Here is a 12,045-nt window from a genome sequence, read left to right on the forward strand (position 1 = left end):
GCACGGGAACAAAACGAGAATGCTCAATCTACTCAAATGACTATGATCAAGCAATCTGTTGCAATAAGCCTCATGTGTGCTAATATCGTCGAAGTCATTTCGCAATTATATGCTTCCTAAGACCTGTCGGACCTACTGTCTGACCCCATATTCAACATACCACGTAGACCAAGCTTGAATGGAATCGTAGTGGAGAGATCATGAACGTACACTAGCGTTGAAGCCGACGGTAGTAAACTTAGAATGGAATGAGGCGAAGCAAGGGTCTAGACCTCTCTGAGGATCCATGAAATCTACCGAAGTCATACCGGACGAGTCTAGTTTTGTGTCGGAGAAAAGCTGATCTAGGTCGACGTTTGTAGCGGTCGAATTGCGGCTATGTCAAAAATGGAATCCTTCCGGCTGATGGAGCGCAACAGTGAAGTATCTCGTGAGCGCAATCGTGGAGTAATCATATCAACGAAGTTGCGAACAAACGACAGATATGGCCAGCCCCGATGTACTGAGCGACACCACCAAGAAAGATGTAGCGCTTGGTGTCATATCCCTACAGTCATTAATCAACGGAGACTCAAGCACAGAAGCCATGTTGTTGAAAGCATGCACCGATTTAGGATTTTTCTATCTTGACTGCGTGGACGTGTGCTCCGGGAGGATCATGGAGGATGTTCAGGCAATGTATTCCCTGGCTACGAATTTCTATGACTTGCCACAAGAAGTGAAGTCTGAGTGGCTGGTGGATAGAGATCATGACGAGCATTTGGTCATGGGGTAAGACTAGAGGACTGCGAAGCCCCTGTACAGAAGTTTGAGGAGCTGACGTGTTGTTTTTGATCAATTAGGTATAAGCCTGCAGGTCACGGGAATGGTCCTATCGAAGGTGTCAAGGACGGTTTTGAGGGACTAATGGTAATGTCGCGAGGACTATTGCACCTTCACATGCTGACATGAATATCGTAGCTTTTTGAGCATCCCATCTCCAAGATAGATGATCCTGCATCATTTCCAGGTCCTGAGGTTATTGCTCACCAGCTCGACCCACTCAAAAAGGCGATCGCGACCTTCCGTGGTATCAGCGTTTTACTTTTGGAAAGAATCCCTGCAGCGTTAGACTTGGACCCGTCAAAAGCTTTCCAGAGATATCATCGCGAAGGCGCTGTCTGTCCAACAGCTCTTGGTCTGCTGAAGTACACAATTGCTGAGGAAGAGCCCGAGAAGATCGGCCAAATCGCGCACACAGATGCCGGTAGCCTTTCAATTGTGTTCACAGAGGTTGCCGGTCTCCAGGTTTTGAAACCAGAGGAAGATGACTGGTTTTACATCGCTCCAAAGCCTGGGCACGCTGTTGTAAATGTTGGCGATGCGCTCCGCTTCATCTCAGGTGGAGTTCTGCAGTCCAGTCTCCATCGCATTATTCCACACAAAGACGAAAGATTTCGGCACAAGTACTCGATCGTATACTTACTGAGACCGGAGATGGATGCCGAATTTATCGATGGTGAAGGGCGAATGTGGAAAGGCTTAGACTGGTAAGGTGTGCCATTGTTGTACTGATTCAGACTCTGACACGAGATTTAGGACAAACAAAAAGCATGCTGTATTTCGTGCGCCAGCAGAAGAACAAGCTCAGGGAACTTATCTTACCGGCAGGGATGGGTATGTTGGATACTGGGATCCGGAGAAGGATCAGGAAAATGAGGTAGTTTAGGAACTTTGTCTTTTGCCAGAATCTCATATTAGGATAGACCATTCAGTACAAAATTTTGTTGAATTCATCGTTATCTAACTCTTATCGGCACGGGACACGATTGCAACCCTCATCTCTGGCTTCTGCCATAGTGTATGCATCTCAGATTGTGCATGCCAGTCTAACTGAGGGTCCAGCAACTTCAAATCATACTTGAAGTATAACTTTGCTAGGATAGTTCTGAGTTCCAACCAAGCAAGACTAGAAATAAGCTGTTAGTGATCAAAAGGAAGATGAAGAGTCAGAAAGCTAGCTACGTACCTTTTCCCCAAGCAACTTCGTGTGCCCAACGAAAATGGCTGGCTTGCTCCCAGAGTATCCTCTCCGTCTTTTCTCAACCATCGTTCTGGGTCGAACTTCCACGGGTTGAGAAAATTCTGAGACGACATTGAAGCCGCGAATGGGTTTGTAGAGACGATGGTCTGCGGCACCTTATAATTAGCAGGAATGCTTAAGAAAATGGCTGTATCTACTGCTTCAAGCTTACTTACACCCTCTGGAATGAAATGTCCGTCAACTACATCACCCCCTTGAGGAACAACTCTTGGGAGAGGAAAAGGCAGTGGCGGATATACTCTCATCCCTTCAAGTATGACTGCGTTCAAGCATGGCAGACTTGTTGTCGATGTTCCATTAATCTCCTGGTAAGAGTTGAAAGCCTCACGGATTTCCGTCTGCAACCTCAATCCTATCTCTGGGAACTTTAGTAAATGATAGGTTATACAAGCCAAAGCTGTTGCAGTCGTCTCGCTTCCTGCGATACTGTTTCTCGTTAGTCTCAATGGACCAAAAAGGGACAAGACTTACACAAAATCTGAGGCATGTGCTGCTAACTGAACATCTGAAATGCCGTCGTTGTCGCGACCTTGCAGCATTTTAGTCAAAAAGTCTTTTCGCGTACTGTTTTGTTCGATCCTCCTGATATGCATAAGCTATGAGACGTGATAAACGGGACTCTGAAACCCTTACCTTCTGATCAGGTCCATTGCATATTGCTCATGCTTACGAGTGTCTTTGATGAGCTGCTTTAGCAGTCCTGAGAAGGCTGTCTGGGCAAAGTATCCTATCCAAGGAAATCGCTTGAAAGTGTCGGCTAGTGCGCCCAGTCTTAGGCTTTTCACAATGATGGACACCCAGAAATGCTCAGACCCTAGCACCATTTCAGTCAAACACCGTACGATGTCCCAGGTCATTCAGAGGAGAGCTTACCAGAACTGATACCACCGAAAGACTCACCAAATGCTAAGCTTCCAATGATATCGAAAGTGGCAAGGTTGAACCACATGACGATATCTATACCGTCAATCGAGGATCCTTTCTCCCCGATTATGGTGATGAATTGGTCGATGATGTCGCTAATGAGACTCTCTTGCTCTCTCAAATATTGGTCTGAGAAGACACCACGCAGGTAGCTTCTCATTTTGTCATGCTTATGTGGATCACGCTCGCTGACAATGGAATGAGCTTCTGCGGCAAAATTCCCGCCATCATAGAAGTCGCTTTTAATGAACGTCTTATGACCAGCCCTTTTTGCATAAATATCTTTCCATGACTTGTGCGTATTGAAAGACAGCTCATTTGGGGCGACTCTCACAACTGGGCCGTGTTGTTGGTGGAGCTTATGGATCTCGTATGGTTGTCGTCCGCCCAGAAACATGCGACAATGTGAGAACTACAACACTGGTTACACGTGTACCTTGAACACTGCGTGGACGAAGTACGTTACTAAATTTGGCCGTCCATGGGCCTGGAAATCGGGACAGTGGATGCCTTCGAAGTTGGGAAAGCTTTACAAACAACCCAAAGATACACGTCTAACCGCGCATTAGCAGTTCGCCTTGCTAGACATGCCAGATGAATCTCACTATCGCGATAAGTGAACTGATCTTCAATACGGGGAGGCAAGCGTCATTGCAGATATCGAACGATAGAGAGGGCCACGGATTGGTAGGTATTGTCATGACGTTCATGGTAAAGCAAGGATCACGAAGCGTCCTGGATAGATATTTGGTCGAAAATGTTGGTGTTAAATGCTAGAGGATTCATGCGCAGTTCCAAAAGAGGTAAGACTCCGAGACCAATCGGCTACCTTGCGGGGCTTATGTCAACAGATAGTGTAACAGCGGCAAGATCTATATACGAAACTATAAAGAATAAACCATTTGTTATGAATAACTAGGTTCTCATTATTTGGAAAGAACAAGATTGTGACCGGAATAACAGAGTGGAAATCAATGACGTCGCTTAAGATCGAAGAAGAGGACATACCTCAGCTTGAGGGAACAGTCGCTATCATCTCAGGTGGGTAATTCCAGTGAAAGTCATAGATGAGTAAATCCTGACGCTGGTAGGAAGGCGCTTCGAGTGGAATCGGCCTCGCTACAGCGAAACTGTTGGCAACAAAGGGCGCGACAGTTTACAACCTTGATATCGACAAACCGGAGGAGACAATTCTTAGAGTTACATACGTAAGATGTGACATATCCAGTTGGACAGATCTACTTGCTGCATTCGCGACTACAGGAGCACCACACATTGCTGTCGCTAATGCAGGCATCGATGAAGATGGAACATACATAACCGATTCTTACGACGACTATGGCAATCTACTCGAACCGTCGTATAAAGTCATTGACGTCAATCTCCGAGGAACCCTCAACTTCATCAAAGTATCTCTCCATTTGATGAAAAAGAATGCAATTGCTGGTAGCATTGTCATCACTTCGAGTGCAACTGCTTATCTGCCCGAACAGACGCTGCCAGTATACAGTGGAACAAAAGCAGCTGTAAGTGAAGCGAGCATTTGCAAACACAAAGAAGACTTGAATGCTGAAACATTGGCCCTGCAGTTGATCAACTATATGCGCGCGATGCGATCGCTCATTCGCGATTCCAACATCACGATTAATGCCGTTGTCCCAGCAGCGACTATTACAAAACTACTACCGATGGACTTAGCCGGCCCGATACTAGCTGCAGGACTACCCGTTAGCACAGCAGAATTTGTTGCGTTAGCAGTCGCATACTCTGCTGTTGCGCAAGAGTCACGTAAAGTGCAAGGTTATGGGAAGGATGGATGTGAATGGATACAGCGACCTGGAAGGTGGAACGGAAGGACCATTCTCACTTTGGGGGACTCTTTTACCGAGCTTGAAGAGGACTTGAGTGAGTGTCGAGGTGTTTGGTTCGGACATAAAAATCTGGAGAAGACCAAGATGCAGCAAGCCGCTACAGATTTTCGTGACGTGCCACGGGGATAATTTTAAGTTGGAATCATCGCTTCAAGAGAAATCTTTTTAACTCTCAAACGATTAACGTTACCTGACACCGATTAAGACATCCAGAAAAGAAAGGTGGCGCGTCGATGTACGAATCTGGGACTTCTTAAAACGGCAAAGCGCCTCGCAGCACTTCCTATTGAGGTTAGCGGACCCCCAAATGAAGGCCCTCGATCTCTAAACTACTTATGCACCACTTTCGTTGCTGTTCGATATGTCCCTACTCGATATAGTACAGCCCTATTCCTTTCCTTTTTTGCGGAAATGACCATACACAACGCCACGATCCCGTCGTCCACCGCGGCATTTGTAAGAAACGAGGTCCCGCAGACAATCTTCCGAGCCCAAATCCACAAAAACGAGCAAGAAGTGACGGCCGAAGTTAATGACTATTTCCTAAAGCACTGGCCATTTGAGAATGAAAAAGCAAGGATGAAGTTCGTTGCTGTGGGATTTTCGCGTGTGACATGCTACTACTTTCCACTAGCATTGGACGATAGGATAGCTCTTGCCTGTCGCTTGATCACCCTGCTGTTCCTCATCGATGGTATGTAGAGCTCTACCTTGCACCACGACGTTGCTCAATCAGGGACACTGATATGTAGAGTGATCGCAGACCAGCTCGAGTTCATGTCATTAGAAGAAGGGTCCGCGTACAACGAACGTCTGATCGCCATTTCACGAGGAACAACGCGACCAGATCATAGTGTTCCTGTGGAATGGATTACATATGACTTGTGGAACGACATGCGCGCCTGCGATATTGAGCTAGCGGACGATATGAAAGAGCCGGTCTTCACATTCATGAGAGCGCAGGTTGATACGAAGCGCCTGTGTGTAAAAGCCTTAGGAGAATATCTGGAATATAGAGAGAGAGACGTGGGTCAAGGGTAAGTCAGTGCTTGCCACTTCAAGGTCTCATCGTTTTGAGCATTACTAATGTTCGCAGGTTGCTCTCTGGTCTGATTCGATTCACAATGAGATTGAGACTTGACCAACAAGATTTGTATTCCATCAAGGAAATAGAAACAAACTGCTCAAAACACATCTCGGTTGTGAACGATATCTACAGTTGGGACAAGGAGCTGAAAGCATCCAAAGTCGGGCACAAAGAAGGTGCTGTGCTCTGCTCCGCCGTGTCTGTGCTATCGGCAGAGATGGCGCTGAGCATACCGTCAACGAAGAGAGTCCTGTGGGTCATGTGCCGGGAATGGGAATTGCAACACAAGCAACTTGTTGTGAACAGGCTGGCCTCTGGCCAATCTTGTAGCTATGACTTGCAGATGTTTATGAAAGGTCTAGAATTTCAAATGAGTGGGAATGAAGTGTGGAGCTCGACGACTTCGAGGTACCATCCTGTACAGATGTAGTCTTTACTAGATTCTGAGCATTTGATAGTACACAATACCATAGAACAATTGACTACTTATTATGCACGCCTCCTACGGTGCCTGAACAACTTACTACTTTAAAGTCAGATAGCCATCTAGTGAGAGGATGCAGTCAAGCGTGAGCCCTGAATCGTTACATCACATTACAACAACGGCGGATGATAACAAGCATAGAACCTTGCAGCTTTGTTTCAAAAAGCGTCGAACTAAGTACATAGCAAAAACAATTAAATCTGACCTTGTGTGATACATATGCTCTGTTCACTATCAAGTCTCAACAGCCTGTTGCCGCCCAGGTGGATGATTCGTCTTCGAAACCAAGACATCCGTATCGTTATAATCAGCCAAATCACCAATCAGGACTTCGTCCTTTGCATGAATTTCCAATTTCTGTATCAACTTCTCATCAAAGGCATTGACAAGATCTTCAGGTAATTTTGCCAAAGCTTGATCGAGATCGTCAATGATGTCTTGGACATCTTCAATGCCGACCGAGAAACGAATGAAAGCCTGTCAAGAATGTATGTATCAGTTGGTGTCTTTCCTGTAGTATATCAAGGAACAGAAACTTACGGGAGTGATTCCAGCTTCGCGTCTATCTTTCTCTGACATGATCACATGGGTCGAATTCCATGGGTGGGTTGCCAGCGTTTTAGCATCGCCAACACTGTGTTGTATCAGCGCAGAACCTGGGGTTTGACTATATAGAACTTACTTGGTTTGATGCGAAACGACCTTGACGTAATTCATGAGCATTTTGCTCGCCACTTCACCTCCCTTAGGCCCAAACGCCAGAACGCCACCAAAGCCGTTTTTGAGATATCGCTTTGCGTTCTCATGATAGATGTTGCCTTCCAAGCCTAAATACGATGTAAGTCATTTGTCGTGCCGCGATTAGTCAAAAGTAGGACCATGGCTTACCAGGATAATTCACCCAAGCAATTCTAGGATGCGCCTGCAAGAACTTTGCAACCTGCATCGTGTTTCTCGCATGTCTCTCGCACCTTATACTCAACGTTTCCATGCCTATCAACAACTGCTGCGCCGATGCTGGGGCCAGCATGGATCCTACTTCCATCAAAATATCGATTCGCATTGCCATGGCGAAACAAATATTGCCGAAAGATTTCCAGTAGGAGAAACTCATCGGCCCGTCTTTGTTTGAGAGGCGAGGAAAGCGGTCAATAGCTTTACCCCAGTCAAATGTACCGCAATCAATGATCACGCCTCCTAATGTGGTTCCATGACCGCCCATCCACTTGGTTGCGGAATGGACAATGATATTCGCACCGAAGTCGATCGGTCGACACCATGTCCCACATGCACCAAAAGTGTTATCCACTACGAAGGGAATATTGTTCTCATGCGCAAGATCTCCCAAGTCCTGAAGGTCGGGAATGCTACATCGTGGGTTCCCAATGGTTTCGACGAAGATCATCTTCGTCTTGTCATCGATGTACTGTTCGAACTCTTCTCTTGTCTCGCGCTTCGCCCATTTGACTGTGATGCCGAGTCGTGGTAGCAACGTCTTGAATAGGCTGTAGGTTCCTCCATACAAGTTGATTGAAGCAATAATATTGTCGCCTGCTCCTGCGAGACAAATGATCGTGTTGAAGATTGCTGCTTGACCTGAGGATGTGGCGACAGCCGCTGTACCACCTTCGAGAGCGGCTGCGCGCTTTTCGAAGACTGCAACTGTTGGCTGTGTGCTAGATTTAGTGTCTGTTTCTGCTCCGAATCCATGTCGGCGCTTACGTTGGAGATTCGACTGTAGAAGTATCCACCCTCTTCGGTTGAGCAAATCCTCTTAGCATGATTGCTATCAGTGAAAACGAAGGACTTGCACTCGTGTCAGCCTTTCGTACTCTACAAGGGACTAGAAAATTAAACGTCGTACATACCACGCTGTTATAAATGGGTACTGCCCGAGCATGGGTCTCCTTATCGGGCCGATGTCCTCCATGAATCTGAAGGGTATCGTATCTCAGGCCGTCGTCAAACTTATCAATCTTGTACGGTTGCAAAGGATCATGGTTCTCCGGCAGCTGAGACAAGGTGATACCGTTTGGATCGGGTATTTTGTGGCTGTTGTTTGTGCCGTTGACCGTTGAGCTATCTGTACGGCTCGTTCCGCTCGCGGCTGCAACATTGTTCTCGTCTTCAATCCCTGGTGCCATTTTTCGTATAGAAGCAAATGATAGTGAACAAAAAGTCTTGACGAGATGAAAGGCATGCTATAGGTATCACAGTAGATGGTGCTGCTAAAGAAGCCAAGACGAAACTAAACCCGGGGTCCTTCCTTATTCGGTAAAAGGACTGGGTTTAATCCACTTATGGTATCACCCCGAGCCAACCATTGGGACTCCACATCAAGTACCTGTCAATCACGACTCGAATCGTGATCATACAACACAAAACTACGTCCTCGGGTTAACGGGAAAAATTGGCCAAGAATAATGCAGTTTGCAACATACGCTGCAAGCCTTCAAGCCAGCATCAACCTTCGATTGCTTCAACACCACTTGAGTCATGTGTTCGCATACTGTTGTTCTCTCACCATATTTCTCTACATTCTGAGAGGGTTTTTCAAAAGACCAAGGCAAAAGTTGATCGCGGGTATCCCTGTCGTAGGAGGCAATGATGTCAAAAGTATCCAACTCAACCGTGAGAGATTTCGAACGCAAGCGAAGGAAATGCTATTAGAAGGCTACAAGGAGGTACAAGTGATTCCAAATTCACCAATACGTCGCACCGCATCCTAACATCAGTCTTAGACGGGTGGAGGTTTCTTCTACGTCCCGAGCCCACTTGGTGAACGACTCATGATCCCATCGAAATATCTCGAGGAGCTAAAGTCTGCACCAATTGATCACGTAGATTTCGTCGCTACGTTTATTGAAGTACGAGAGTCTTTGCATTATCCCTTGCTATGATGCTTGACACTAAATCTATCCGATAGATGTTTGAAGGCAGATACACCACGATGGGAAGCCGCTCAACTCTTCACCCACGCGTTGTTAAAGCGCAATTGAACCACCATCTCGCGGACGTCATGCCTGCCGTCCAACAGGAAATCTTTGACTCAGTGAAGGACAACTTTCCTTTGTGTGACGGTAAGTGTACCTATCCGCTGTTTCAACGAACGCTCAGAAGTTGACATATGCACCAGACTGGACACCAATATCTGTCGTCTCAACCCTAACCCAGATCGTTGCGCGCGTCTCCTCTGCCATGTTCGGCGGAACTACACTTTCGCACAACAAGCCTTGGGTTGCCGCAAGCATCGCCTTCGCCATCGACGGCTTCATCGGGGCGCAGAAACTGAAGAAGTACCCCGTGTTCATGAAACCCCTAGTTGCACCTTTTATCCCAGAGCTTAGAAATATAGCCAAGCATTACAAAGCCGCTGAAGAGGCTGCAATACCTCTGATAGAGAGCAGGAGGAAGAGGCAAGATGAAGCGATGGATTTATTATATTGGATGGATGAACAAGCCAAGGGTGAAGAGAAGGATTTGAAGTTCCTCGCGGGAATACTGTTGAAAATTTCCTTTGCAGCTATCCACACATCTGCTGCAGCTCCAGCACAACTGCTCTTCGATCTATGCGAAAGACCATACATTATCCACGAACTGCGCAAGGAAATTGCCAGTGTAATGGACAAAGATGGAATGATATCAAAAGCAGGGTTCCTGGAGATGGTCAAGATGGATAGTTGGATGAAAGAAGCCCAACGCTTCAATCCGCTTCTGCTCATCACTTTCGAACGCGTAGTCCATAGGCCGTTTACACTGTCCTCGGGTCTCATCATTCCCGCACACACTACAATCGGCATTCCGACACAAGCTATCACCATGGACCCAGCTCTCTATCCTGATCCGGAGACATATGATCCATGGCGCTTCTCCAAGCTACGAGAAGAGAGTGTGGAAAACGAGGGCAAGGCACAATATGTAGCATCGAATCCTGCGAGTATGAGCTTTGGATATGGAAGGCATGCGTGTCCTGGAAGATTCTTTGCAACGCAGGAGATCAAGGCGATCATGGCGCACATCATCATGGGCTATGATGTTAGATTTTCAGAGGGGCAGACGAGGCCGAATAGTCTCTGTGTTGAGACGCAGTATTTGCCGAGTCCGGAGGCAACAGTAGAGTTTAGGAAAAGGTGAAAACAGATGACTAGTAGTAAGAAGTTATACAACAGAGTTGGAGCTGGAGTTCAATATGAAGACAATAAACTTAATTAGATTCCAATACTCTCTGTAATAGAGATACTTAGATACCCCATACAGGAGATACCTTGGTTTATGTTCCTACTTTCTTGTGTATCTCGAGGTTATGTACCTGACCAAGGCGAACGCGCGGCACGTTGTTACTAGATCGCTCCTTAAGACCACGATCTTTGCTTGTAGTCTTTGCATAGGCTGCATTCATGATGCGGCACTTTTCGCTATCGGTCTTTCCCATGTCATCCTTGCTAGTTTGATCTGCTTTCTTCACGCTCCGTACGGATGACCGTGATATAAGTCAGCGCCATGAGCGAAGAGCGACTTGGAGACGTCGACCTACCCGTTTGACTGCCTTGAACCCAAATGTGTTCTGTCATTGGTTATTGCTTAGACCAGAGTTATTCAGAGGCGGTAGAACGTACCAACGCCATGCTGATCGGTTAGATACCGGAAGTGTAGACTTGCATTCAGCTGCGTGATTTAGAGCAAGACTAGAAGAGATTGCTGAACAGCTATTTTTCGATATGAAGGCCAAGTAGGGAAATCCCTATGGCGGCGCAGGGTCACAAAGAATGAGAAAGTAAATGTGAATATAGCACTAGAGATAAGGTGAATGGCAAGAGGTAGAGAGGGCCCGCGCAAGATACAATCATGATGTACTGAGTAAAATGAACACCGATTGTCTCAACTTTCGCTACTACTATGATCACCTCATAGTTCGTTGAAGCTTGATCCATCAAGCAACAAGTACGCCACCGATGGTGTGCCTCCCACGCGCCAATCTGATCTCTCCATCTCGCCACCATTTAGTCGCAGTAGTATCCAAAGCTGCGATACTGCTCGAACCCATTCCCATTCCAAAAGCAGTTTGCGCTATCAGTAGGAATCCGGAGCTTGCTGCCATCATTCGGTGACTGGTTGACGCCCGTGTAAAGCGTAAGGTGACATCCCGCGGACGTTTGCAGAATCTGAATAGCTCCGCGGGGTCCTTGCAAGTTCGTCAGTAAATGTAGTCACACTTTGAGCGTTGCGTTTCACCTGGAAAGTTTCCCTTCACCGTTGCGGGGTTGAGGTCGTAGTTCTCCTCGAATCCTTGGCAGTTGACGTGGTCGAATGCGTTGAAGCGAATCCGGCCGTTTGCAGCTACGAGAGGGAGCAGGGGGAGAAGGGCGTAAAAGAGCTGCATTGTGCTTGTTGGTGGTAGCTTGGAGCGCGATTGTCTTGTAAGTGACAGTTGGCAGTAGGTAGAAGTGAATTGGGAAGATTTGATACAACTCGATGCGTGGTTTTTGTGAGCGAGAGAGACCGACTTTTATATCAGGGCTGTATACGTGTACGTACGTTGGTAGCCACACCAGCATTCTACCTACATTTCATAGTATGCATTAGCAATACGACACCA

General features: G+C 46.8%; 6 protein-coding genes across 6 annotated transcripts; 3 read left to right on the forward strand and 3 right to left on the reverse strand.

Moving 5' to 3' along the window:
• Positions 1 to 484: 484 nt before the first annotated feature.
• Positions 485 to 1,708, forward strand: AA0111_g12497 (hypothetical protein; the record flags this gene model as incomplete). Its single annotated transcript, XM_028646484.1, has 4 exons — positions 485 to 771; positions 843 to 909; positions 961 to 1,529; positions 1,579 to 1,708. The coding sequence occupies 4 exons, from the start codon at positions 485 to 487 to the stop codon at positions 1,706 to 1,708; spliced, it is 1,053 nt and encodes a 350-aa protein (XP_028499895.1).
• Positions 1,709 to 1,782: 74 nt separating this feature from the next.
• AA0111_g12498 (hypothetical protein) lies at positions 1,783 to 3,167 on the reverse strand (the record flags this gene model as incomplete). The annotated part of the gene is made up of 5 exons (XM_028646485.1): positions 1,783 to 1,948; positions 2,009 to 2,509; positions 2,555 to 2,665; positions 2,717 to 2,897; positions 2,957 to 3,167. The coding sequence occupies 5 exons, from the start codon at positions 3,165 to 3,167 to the stop codon at positions 1,783 to 1,785; spliced, it is 1,170 nt and encodes a 389-aa protein (XP_028499897.1).
• An 814-nt stretch (positions 3,168 to 3,981) lies between these two features.
• On the forward strand, positions 3,982 to 5,007 carry AA0111_g12499 (hypothetical protein; the record flags this gene model as incomplete). The annotated part of the gene is made up of 3 exons (XM_028646486.1): positions 3,982 to 4,048; positions 4,103 to 4,533; positions 4,597 to 5,007. The coding sequence occupies 3 exons, from the start codon at positions 3,982 to 3,984 to the stop codon at positions 5,005 to 5,007; spliced, it is 909 nt and encodes a 302-aa protein (XP_028499896.1).
• Positions 5,008 to 6,683: 1,676 nt separating this feature from the next.
• AA0111_g12500 (Homocysteine synthase) lies at positions 6,684 to 8,593 on the reverse strand (the record flags this gene model as incomplete). The annotated part of the gene is made up of 6 exons (XM_028646489.1): positions 6,684 to 6,926; positions 6,990 to 7,083; positions 7,132 to 7,276; positions 7,338 to 8,118; positions 8,172 to 8,255; positions 8,318 to 8,593. The coding sequence occupies 6 exons, from the start codon at positions 8,591 to 8,593 to the stop codon at positions 6,684 to 6,686; spliced, it is 1,623 nt and encodes a 540-aa protein (XP_028499887.1).
• Positions 8,594 to 9,399: 806 nt separating this feature from the next.
• AA0111_g12501 (hypothetical protein) lies at positions 9,400 to 10,583 on the forward strand (the record flags this gene model as incomplete). The annotated part of the gene is made up of 2 exons (XM_028646490.1): positions 9,400 to 9,529; positions 9,586 to 10,583. 2 exons carry the CDS (start codon positions 9,400 to 9,402, stop codon positions 10,581 to 10,583), a joined length of 1,128 nt encoding a protein of 375 aa, XP_028499886.1.
• Positions 10,584 to 11,449: 866 nt separating this feature from the next.
• On the reverse strand, positions 11,450 to 11,829 carry AA0111_g12502 (hypothetical protein; the record flags this gene model as incomplete). Its single annotated transcript, XM_028646491.1, has 2 exons — positions 11,450 to 11,631; positions 11,682 to 11,829. 2 exons carry the CDS (start codon positions 11,827 to 11,829, stop codon positions 11,450 to 11,452), a joined length of 330 nt encoding a protein of 109 aa, XP_028499889.1.
• Positions 11,830 to 12,045: the final 216 nt, after the last annotated feature.

Source organism: Alternaria arborescens, assembly GCF_004154835.1.
Source record: "Alternaria arborescens strain FERA 675 chromosome Unknown contig_83, whole genome shotgun sequence".
Taxonomy (NCBI): domain Eukaryota; kingdom Fungi; phylum Ascomycota; class Dothideomycetes; order Pleosporales; family Pleosporaceae; genus Alternaria; species Alternaria arborescens.